The sequence below is a fragment of the Impatiens glandulifera genome, chromosome 4, assembly GCF_907164915.1.
Source record: "Impatiens glandulifera chromosome 4, dImpGla2.1, whole genome shotgun sequence".
Classification (NCBI taxonomy): domain Eukaryota; kingdom Viridiplantae; phylum Streptophyta; class Magnoliopsida; order Ericales; family Balsaminaceae; genus Impatiens; species Impatiens glandulifera.
This window is the reverse complement of record NC_061865.1, coordinates 47,370,607-47,382,776: the sequence shown is the minus strand read 5'-3', so window position 1 is coordinate 47,382,776 and position 12,170 is coordinate 47,370,607. Positions and strand designations below refer to the sequence as shown.

Sequence of the window (12,170 nt, the reverse complement as noted above, 5' to 3'; positions counted from 1 at the left end):
TCTTCGGTTTTATCTATGTTTCCTTCGGTTTCCTTTGGTTACTTTTCAGTGTATTGTTGCATTAATCTTTAATGAAAAAGTAATTTTTAATTAATAAGGTAACTCCCAACTAACTAAATAACCAATACCCAACTAACTTGGTTACCTTTCAACTAAATCCTACCTCGAGCTCCACAATTGGTCAAAAAGCAAACTCTTCCCAATGCACCTAGGAAACATAAATATTCTATTATCCAATACGACAAAACTGACATTCAATGCTAGTATTTTCCCTCCAAAACCGAGTCTATATAAAGGGCTATCTCCGAATCAACTCAACACATCCTAAACACATAAATCTCTTGTACTCCTATACACCGGAAGAACAGACTGCCAACTCTGATAAGTTGACCGCCAGGTCTGAAAATTTGACCGCCAGGTCTGAATCACTGAACCTCTGCTCAACCAATCAAATTCAAGGAAATGAAATGTGACCGTTGGCACATTTCACCTATAAAAGGAGCAGCTGAAGAGGAGTAAATGCGGGACACAAGTGAGATAGTGAGCAATTAAGTTACAAGTGATAAGATTGTGTTCTCTATCTAGAAAAGCCCTAAGTGCTAAAGTTGAAGTGTATTTACAATTTCGGTGTAAATTGTACGGGTGTTATCGAACAGAAAATAAGTCTCGATCGGATTGTATTTGTATTCCTTAGTGAATATCCTTCTCGCGGTTTCGAGAGGAAGGAGTGACGTAGGAGTTTTATCTCCGAACATCCATAAAATTCTGTCTTGTTATTTACTTTCTGTTGGTTCTACATTCTAACTGACCTGTACTAACCTACCTACACCGCTCTAACCGATTTTACATTACCTAAACCGAATCACCAAGTTACAAAAACCGACCCACCAATTTCCAAACCTGTCCTATTCAAAACCGGTTCTGCCTATCCTGTAAGTGTCCTGCTTCAACTTGAAACAAACATCTTCCGCGCTTGAACCTGGTTCAAGGGTTTGTGGCAGTTTGTGTAGTATTGAAACTACGGTGTTAATCTCTAACCGGATTAATCACCACCCCTTGAGTGAGACGCGCTGACCGGCCCAACCCCGGTCCTCCAGCCGCGACCTAGATCCTAACAGGGATTATATTTGTAACATGTAATAAGTATTTTTTACACACAAACTGAAGTTAAAAATTTCTCCAACCTCAAACTTTTTTGGGGACAAGGATTTTCGGGATTATATTTGTAACGTGTGATATTGTTTTCTAATTTTATTGCTTAGCATTTTAACATAGTTAAGTGTAAATTCGGATGAATATAATTTTTTTTTGCTTTTTGAATTAAATATCTAAATAATAAGAACTCATTAGAATACCAAAAAAATAAAATTGTATTTAAGAGATAAAAAAATCATAAGTTTGATTTTTAATTTAATTTGAAATAAAAGTCATATTATTTGTCAATAATAATTATAGGATTTTTATTATTTTTGTTTTGTCTTAATTTTATGAAATCATGTTTTTTTTTGCGGTTAATGAAATGATGTAAATCCTTCTCTCAACAAAAATAAATAAATAAAAAATCCTATTAATTTATTGAAAGTGTTATATTTCATGTGCATTCAAATCTAAATAATACCTAAAAATATGAAAACTTTCTCATTGAAAATATATACATAATAAAATAATATACAAGATATAAACAAATATACTAAAATAAGAAAGACAAAGTAGATAAAGATAAAATATCATAAATAGAGATTTGAAACATCCTGATGTCACCAGTTTGTTTAATGCAAGTTTTTCAAAAATAAAAATATCTATTTTAAATTATTTGAATTAAATAATTAAATTATTTTTTAAATTTAATATTAAAAATATATTAGTCAATGATAATTGGGATTTAAAGGTTCTTAGATTCATTTTATTAGTAGTTTATAGCTCCAATTTATTATTCCTGATATACTCTTATAAATTTGATAGAATTCAATTTATTTGGTACAATTTATTCTCTATAAATTATTGATAGCTCACATATATTTTATAGCATTGAACTTATTATGTTTAACTTATTTGTTTAGTAGCTATAATATTTGACTAGTTTAATTGTTTATTCACTATTGGCCCGGGTACAATATCAATTGATTTGGTCTAACTAATTTATTATTTTTATATTCTTTAAATAAAAACATTGCTAGGCCTTTATGATTTAAATTATTTGCTCAAAATATTATAGCAGTTGATTTGCAATCTACTTATTAGCCAAATAATAGAGATTCACTAAGCTTATGGCGAGCCAAGTCAAACACAAGAGAGAGACAATTATTTGGCTATTAGATTTAGTTTGTATAGTTTGTAGTAGTTTTATTGAAAATATTAATTATTGGCCAAAAGGCACCCATTTCTGTTTTAATATTTATTTTTATATTTAGGAAGTTAACACATTACGACACGTTAGGGTCTATAATTTATCTCATACGAAAATACGACTCGAACCCAAATCGAAAAAATTAGGATTAGGATAATGTATATTTGAATTTGGGTTTAAATCAGGTCAATCAATTTAACAGGATTAATAAACATGTCAGAATCGGGTGCCCATCAAATGACCCAAAGTAGACCCGTCAACCATTTTACAACTTTTATTTATAGTTTGTGTTTATCATTTCTCTATTCATTCTCATTTTTCTGTAGAATTTTTTAAACGAAATTGTAATTTTATTTATTGTCTTTTTGTGTTAATATTATTTTAATTTGTTCTAGAGTGTGTAATATCAGATTATATCAGGTCAATTACAAATAAATATGTCATGTTTAAGTTAGTATCGTTTAACCTGCAAAACTCAAACTCAACCTCAATTATCACCCTTACAACACACTATAGATAAAACATTAATTTCAAGTTATGACATTTTAAATGAGAACAAATCTTTAATTTTTATCTCTTAGGCCATCTCCAACCCAAATACCTATTCTCAAACTCAAAATGCAGTAAACATCCCATCAAACAGTAATTCATCTCCAACTCAAAAACCCAAACTCAAACTCAAAAGAATATTCTCAGAATATTCCTTTTTATAATAATTTTTAATTTTTTCAATATTATCTATATATTTATCTAAAATTACAAATTGAACCCATAACTTTACACCAACTTATTAATTACTTTTAAATTCTAATTATAAATCAATTATTTATATAAGTGCATTAAACAAATTAAACATTATTAAATAAACACAAATTACATTTCACAAAAAAAAAATACAACAAAACAAATCTTTTGAATTATTGTACTTTTTCGGTTGTTCTACGTGTTTTATTTTATTAAAATTGTTTTTATTATTTATTATTTTTTTATCAATATTGTTTATTAATATAAATTTATAATACTTAAAAAATATAAAATATAAATATAAACAAATTTAAATATAAGTTAATCATATAAACAAATTAAAATTATCATGAATTAAACATATAAATAAATTAAAATATAAATAAATTATATAAATAAATTAAAATATAAATAAATAAAATAGGTATACAAATTAAAATATAAATAAGTTATGTAAATTAATTAAAAACAAACTAAAAGGACTAAAATGAAAATTTTGAAAACTTTTGAGTATGTGAATAGTATCTCTGCAAATTTGGGTATGGAAGAGAGAGAATTTGCAGGAAAACTCAAAATGCAGTTGAGTTTGCAGATGGGTTGGAGGGCTAAAACCTATTTTGGAGATGGGTTTGCAGGTGTCTGGATATCCTTCAAAATTAGTATATTTTCTACATAAAAAAATTGTATGTGTGCCTTATAGAAGTTTTTAAAATACACTAATTTTGAGCCATCTTATAGAAGTTTTTTAAATACACTAATTTGGAAGGATTTAAGTATGCAGATCCTCCCAAAAGTTAATTCATCCTTAAAACTTAGTAAATTAGTGTATTTTAAAAAAATTTATGAGTACATAATATTTTTTATATAAAAAATACATTAATTTTAAAAAATGACACAACCTTCTGCCTTTGGACAATAAATCCTCCCCTAATCTTAATATTTATTTACACTAATAAAAGGTATTTCTTAAAGTTAAAAAACAAATTATTTAAATTAATTAAGAAACCAAGTCAAAATAGTGTTGCAATCATGAAACATCATAAATGAATGAAAGCATCTGTCTCCATCTTTGACTTTCTAGTGTATTAGAGTGGATTACTAAGGATAAAGCTTTTAAACTTGTGCTATTAATACATTACTACAAGCAAAAATATATAATTTTAACAAAAGTAGCTAATTTTAGCACAAATATGTAATTTTCTTCGGTTTATTTATTTTATATTACAAAATATTAAGATAGGTAAGTTTGGTTATAGCATCTAAAAATTGCACTCTCTACCTAAAACTAAACAGCATAATCTCCCATTTGAGAAATCATGGCATTCTTCAAGCTTATCTAGATTAGAATAAAACAAACTATATGTATCAAGCAAATGAATTCCAATACAAACTAATACCCATTGATAAGAAATCAAATCTTAAACAAGTAGAGAATAAAATTAAGGTTAAAAAAACATCAAAATCTCTGTCAAATGACAACTCATCATCTCAAATTAAATAACTTTCACATAAGCTGAAAACCGATGATAACTTCTCAATAACCTTTATGAAATCTAGTAGAAAAAGCCAAGGACTTTGCCTCCAACATTTTTCCTCCTTGCCTCCTCGTGGTCCATAATTCCAGCAGAAGTAGTCAACACAATGTAACCAAACTGCATATTATCAAACAATCATGGCCTATACATTACCACAATTTTCAAAACGAGACACAAATAATGCAGGTTGATCCTAGACTTTGTTTGATATAGGAAATATTAAAAAAACTTGTTTGATGAAATAGCTGATTAATTGGGGTTATAAAAAGTAAGTGTTTCAGTTGATTGTTTGAATGATCATGAAATTTATTGATGATAGGATCCAGGGATTAAAAAAAGACAATATCCAATCAACAATATACATATCAATCACATCCTTCAAATCATAAATCAAATTAACTTCTAATTTAGCAAAAAAAACTAATCCATAATGTTTTTTTTACCGAAATAATCTCATTTATAATATCCTACATGAAACAAGATTATTTCGAGAGTTTGTTTGGTATTGGGTTATTTGTTTTTTATAAATAACCCTTTATCACATGTCAACAATCAAAATCATCAACAAAACTCTCAGTACTTATTTTTTTATAAAAATTAAAAATAAAAAAGGATATTTTGATAATTTGACCCAAATAAACCACAACAACCCATTTTTCATCAAACAAGATTTTGAAACGGCATAATCTTCAACAAATGAAAGAATTAAATACATATTTCAATTACCTGTCTAGAAGGAAGCAACCTAGCAGTCCATCCCTCGATCTCCTTGACGCCCACATCGAATCGTGGACTGATGACCCCACATTTGTTCAACCTACCATTAAGTTCAACGACAATCTTGCCAGACCTGTGGTCATCGACATATTCAAATTCTCCAATGTATCCTACATGTAAGAATGAATTAGGCAATTACTGGAAAATTTAATTAGCTGATTGGGAAAAATATCATTTAATAAGGGAAAAGTACCATGCTTCTGCATAACAATGAGAAACTTGATGATGACTTTTGATGATGGCCTAATCATGACCTGTCGCTTCCCACGCTTCTCTGCATTATACATGCTCTTGAGAGCATCATTGAGCACACTGACTCTCACCATCTTCGATTATAAGGCTGCAACCAATTAATGCATGAAATTCAAATACACGCAAGCAAATGTTTATAGAGCGTAATAGACATCAGACTATATTATGTGCAACAACAGATTTACATGACCAGAAGACTCTTTACCCAAATTGTTTGTCCTCATTTATATGTTTTTCTTTACCAGCAAACAAAAATTCCTTATCTATCATACTTCTACCAAACACAAAAAAGAAGAAAAAATACTGAAGCCAAAAAAGACTAATAATCAAACCTAAGCAAGCAAAAAGAAACTACATATAACTCACTTGTTCACATAAGGGCTAAGACATTCATTGTATGTTTATTATGTCTGCTTGCAGCTAAAATGGATTTGATAACATTCCAGCTATAAAGCACGGGGATATTAGACCCCATTTCATATTACTCTAATCCAATACATCTACATCTTTCATTGGTCTAAATATAAATTGAAAAGCATGCAATTCAAGTATCCACTTCATCTCAAAGTGAGCAACCAGTTGAATAGACCATCAAATTAAGGAGATAGCTTCTAAGTTTGACGCTCTTCTGAAAGGGCATAGATTGTGTAGAAGATCTCTAGGGTTTATATAAGAAAGGTAAGAAAAATAGAGGAATCATGAGAAATAGAAAGCTGGTATATGTTTACTAATTATACAACCCCTAACAGCATATAACTTTCAAATATTCATAGGCTATTGGGATTAGCCCATTTAAGCTTAACATATATCAATACTTCCCAGTGAAGAATTCCTTGTACACAAGGAAGTGAACCTGAATTGCCAAAGTATGCTTGCTTCAAGACATCTCTAATGAAGTCAAATACTATCCCCCCGTTTTTTATGTTGTGTAATCCAAATATTCAACCAAATACATAATCGCTGAAAGTCTTAACGGGGCCATTGTTATATACTTGACATAAATGTTTTAGAGTTAACCCAAACCTACAGAATATTTGTAGTTCAATAGAAGTTGAAATAAATTAGCAGCTAGCTAGGTCTTACAATCATATTGATAAATATTGAAAGGTAGGTTTTTTTCACATCTGTGAAGATTTCATCCAAGTTTCAGTCTCCCTTCTATAAACCCTAAAGGTATGTTACACCTTGTTATAAAGACAAGATTTTGTTCCACACACTGGCAAAGATCAGACTGTTCACTTGGTTATGACCAAAAGAAATTACAAACTGGTACTGCTTATATTCACTCAGATTAGCGAAACAACAAGAATAAAATCCAAAATAACACTCAGATAGAGAAAAAAAAAGTAGATTGATATTTAGTCCAACACCGAAAACAAGCAATCATGAGATTCTAACAAACGAAACGTTTACTTTTAAAGACGATCAACATCAACAAGTGAGGTGCATTTTTCGAATTGTATAAACATGGGTGTAATCAAATTTATAAATAAAAAGCATCGAACAAAATAAACAGATCAAACAATGCAGACTCAAATGGAACAGTCAAAGGATCTATTACAACGAATCAGCTTCATAGATTACCAGAGAGCCGAATTCAACAGAGGAGTCTCCGAAGCTGTGCTGCTCGATCTTGATGGAGAGAAGAGATTAGGGTTTCCTCAATGGCTGCGAGAACTGAATAAGGCAAAACCCCATGTTTTATATTGGGCCTCATCGTGTAATATATCAGGCTTACTCTTAGACCAATTTTTATCAAGCCAGGCCCATGTAATATTTTTATTTTTTTATATTTTGGCTCAATTACTATATTATTCTTTTTTTTTTTTAATAATTAATCTATACAATTTATTAGAATTTTAGTTATTGAAGTGTTTATTTTGTTATTTGATTTTTTAAATAATAAATTTTTAAATAAAATGAAATTTAAATTAATAAATAAATAAAATTATTTATTCACTTCAAAACTCTTCTGACACATTTGTGATTTTGACCCTTACATGTCACGAGGAGGGAGGAGGGAGAAGTCCGAACAGTTTCGCAATGTAACCTTGTTTGGCGTTCACTTTCCCAAAGTAACTTAATTTGTTCATTCATTCCCAAACTAACCTAGTTTACTATTCAAATTCAGTTTTATTTATTTTTTTATTATTTTTACATTTAAAATTTATTATATATAAAGTTTATATTTTGATATATATTTTAAATTATTATTTATATAAACAAAATTATTTATATTTTGGTATATATTTTAAATTATTATTTTTATAAATTAGATTATTTATATTTTGATATATAATTTAAATATAATTATTTTTTATAAATTTGATTATTTGTATTTTAATATATATATTTACATTTCAATTATTATTTATAAAGTGTAATAAATATTAAATAATTCTAATAAATAATTGATGGATACTATTAAATTTAAAATATTTTAACAATAACAATATAATAATTAAATAATCGCGTTTTTAAATTTATCAATTATTTATTAAATATAATAAAAAGATTATCATATTTTTAGTGTTAAAATATTAATTAAAATGTTATTATATTTAATAAATAATTGATAAATTTAGAAACGTTTTTATGATTATATAATTATTATATTATTATAGTTAAAATATTTTAAATTTATTAGTATTTATCAATTATTTATTAGAATGTTAAAGGGAATATTTATTATATATATAAATAATAATTAAAATGTAAATATATATATATATATATTAAAATATAAATAATTAAATTTATAAAAAATAATTAAATTTAAATTATATATCAAAATATAAATAATTAAATTTATAAAAATAATAATTTAAAATATATATCAAAATATAAATAATTTAATTTATAAAAATAATAATTTAAATTATATATCAAAATATAAGTAATTTAATTTTATATATAATGAATTTTAATTGTAAAAAGAATAAATAAATAAATAAAAATTGAGTTTGAATAGTAAACTATGTTAGTTCGGGAATAAATGAACAAACTAGGTTAGTTTGGGAAAATGAACGCCAAACAAGGTTACTTTGGGAAACTGTTCACTCTAGTCCCCTGTCTAATCTAAATATCACACATTTTTTAAATTTAAACTTTATTCAATAAAAATACCCAAATTTTAGCCATAAATAACATTAATTTTTATTTTAAATAAAATAGAAAAACATATTTAAATATGTTAATGTACTTATCTAAATATTGAAACAAAAACAAATTTAATCTAAAAATATTTTTAAAAGTTATGGTAATCTTTTATCTAATTTGTTTAGTTCATGATCAATTTTTTTTTCAAAGACTAATAAATAAATGTATTTATATATAAAATGTTTATATAATTGAATTTTGAAATTTATCCTTAAAATATGAATCTCTTAAATAACAATTCAAGAATATTTTAATTTTTTTTAAAAAAAAGTTTTGTTATTCTTCATAGTCTCCATCATTTTGTCTTTCTAATGGATTAGACACACCACCTACAACATCAATTTTGTTTTAAGACTTTCAACAACTAACAAAGTTTGGGTTGCACGGCAAGAAAATAAATTCATTATTGTTTTTTATAATATATATTTATTTATTTTTTTGGAAAATGACATAATCATTTTATTAAAAAGCCTACAAAAAGGAAAAATTTTACCAGAGTTAATGAATTAAAGCAAAACAAACATTTACTTTAATTTTAAAAACCGGAATTACAAACCAAATGAATAAACACAAAATGAATTACAACTTTTTAAACAAATAAATAATACTAATTTTATGATCTCGATTTGAAGTTGCTAGATTGAGTGACTTCATCATAATTAATGTCTCAATTTTGACATAAACACACTTTTGCTCATTTTTGAGAATTCGCGCCTCCAAGTCCAAACAAGAGAATTGCAATAAACTTTATGTTATCCCAAACATCATCAACACCACCTCTCACCCTCGTGAATACTCTTGAATTTCTTTCCATCCAAATATGGTAAACTATAGAAGCAAAACCACATTTAAACATATTTAAATGAAAAAGATTACATTTAGCTATCAAGATGACCATCTTCTTGATATCAATCCAATCCGAGGGAAAGAAAGTTAACTCCATAACTTTTGTAAACCGTCTCCAAAACTCAAGTGTAAACGGGCAACCACCAAATAAATGACCAATCGTTTCTTCATTGTCATCACAAAGTAGGCATTTAAAATCCGAGATATCCATAAAACACTTAAGTCGATTCCTAGTTGAAAATCTATTCCTAAACAACAACCATAACACAAATTATTGTCTCGAAATGATTTTGGAGGACCATACAACACGAGTCCAACCCACATCGTTCCCCCTCTCACGAATAAACTTTCAAGCTTGATTATAATTGAACTTTTCGTCTCTTTCCACCTTCCAAACCCGTGAATCGATATTGTCATTAAAGTCTATATTATAATTAAAAAATAAAATTTATTAAATGTAGTATTAATGCATACAAAGGATTAGAATGGGCCATAATATTGGAGAAGAACCATTTTCAAACTAACTTTGTTTTTCGTTCAACTTTTCAAATTAACCAACTTTATTCATTCATTTTCAAACTAACCTACTCTACTATTCAAACTAAACTTTTTATTTTTATTTTTTATTATTTTTATTTAAACTTATTATTATATATATATTTAAATTATTATTTTTATTAAAATATTTAAATTATTATTTTTATAAATTTGATTATTTATATTTTCATATATATATATATATTTAAATTATTATTTTTTAAAATTTGATTATTTATATATATTTGATACGTATTCTAATTGAGATGAATAACTCACGAAAGACCATAATCTATTAATAATATATACATCAAAATATAAATAATCTAATTAATAAAATTAATAATTTAAATATTTTAATAAAATAATAATTAAAATATATATATATTTAATAATGATTTTAAATATAATAAAAATAAATAAAATATGAAAATGAAGATTGAATTGTAAAGTAAGTTAGTTTGAGAATAAACGAAGAAAGTACGTTAGTTTTCAGTTTTGGAAAGTTGAATTATAAATAATGTTAGTTTGAGAATTGGTTTCTACCACTCAACTATATTATTATTATTTTTATTTAATTAATTAATAAATATATATATATATATATATATATATTATAATTAAACAATTTTTGTCTTTCAATTATATTAATATTTTTAATATATATTTTTAAAAAGGTGCAATATATATCCAACACGATAAAAAAATCGTTTGAGCATAATAACAAAAACATTACAGGATGACAAAATAAATAAAAATAAAAAACCAAAAACTAAAACTAAAAAAATAAAATCATTAGTCAATAGGTTATCAAGCTCGTAAGTCTTCGAGAAGAACGGTTAACTTCCCGACAGACTCTAGCGGCTTTTCGGAATTAATCTCAAAAAGTATAATAATAATAATAGCATTATGAATGATACGTATCGGATGACTACGATTAATGAAAGTTCGACAATTTCTCATTAACCAGATAGTTCACCAAAAATAATTGGGATAGTAACTCAATTATGTAGTACAATCATATTAGCCGCATCAATCCAAATCTCTCAACAACTACCCAAAGACTCAGGCATCACCCAATGAATCCCAGTGATACTCCACAAAAGACTACAGATACTAGTCACTCATCGACAAAACAAAAGTAAGTGAGTTGCATATTCAACCTCCTCGTGACACATACAACTAATCATAATATAACAATTTTTATGCAAATATCATCCATAAGAATTCCACTGTGAATAATGCTCCATCCAAAAAACAAGACATTGGATGGAATCTTTGTCTCCCAAAGTTTCTCCCAACAAAAAATATATGAACTCATTTTAGCGAACAACTTGTAACAATGCCCCACATAAAAACTATCAATGTCTTGCCAATGCATACTATCTTATTCAGATGGGGACACTTGTTTGCGTTCTATTAAAAGTAAATTCTATTATGAGACAAACTCTTCATAATATTTAATCTCCTTCTATATCTAATTCGGCTAGCAAAGCCACTTGATCGGGAATCAAACATGTCCTTAATTGTAACATTTCTACATATAGCAATGAAAACAAACTCATGAAATATCGTAGCTAGACTTTTGACACTACATCAATCATCGTCCCAAAAACTAATTTAAGAACCATCCTCCATAATGAATCTAGATTGCTCACGAAAACTTCTCCACATAGAATAAATTCCCCTCTAAATGCTACATTCCGCTGAATAATTAGACATTTTTGTAAACCAATCAGACCAATCGTAACCATGCTTAAATTTGATCTTCGATGCTCAAAGACTATTTGTTTCCGTTGCAAATCTATAGCACAATTTTGATAGAAGAGCCTTATTAAAGGAAATAAGATCTCAAATATCCAAACCTCCATAATCTTTAAAATATTTAACCTTATCCCAAATAATTAAATGACAAAATGATGAGTTAGAGGATCCCCATAGAAATTTACACATTATTCTCTTCATTTTCACCG

The 12,170-nt window shown here is 26.8% G+C and overlaps 1 protein-coding gene across 1 annotated transcript; it reads right to left on the bottom strand.

Moving 5' to 3' along the window:
- Positions 1–4,465: 4,465 nt before the first annotated feature.
- Positions 4,466–7,361, bottom strand: LOC124935819 (40S ribosomal protein S15a-1). The gene is made up of 4 exons (XM_047476247.1): positions 7,240–7,361; positions 5,597–5,743; positions 5,353–5,513; positions 4,466–4,743 (listed from the first exon to the last, which is right to left on the bottom strand). Exons 2-4 carry the CDS (start codon positions 5,727–5,729, stop codon positions 4,645–4,647), a joined length of 393 nt encoding a protein of 130 aa, XP_047332203.1. The 5' UTR covers positions 5,730–5,743; positions 7,240–7,361; the 3' UTR covers positions 4,466–4,644.
- Positions 7,362–12,170: the final 4,809 nt, after the last annotated feature.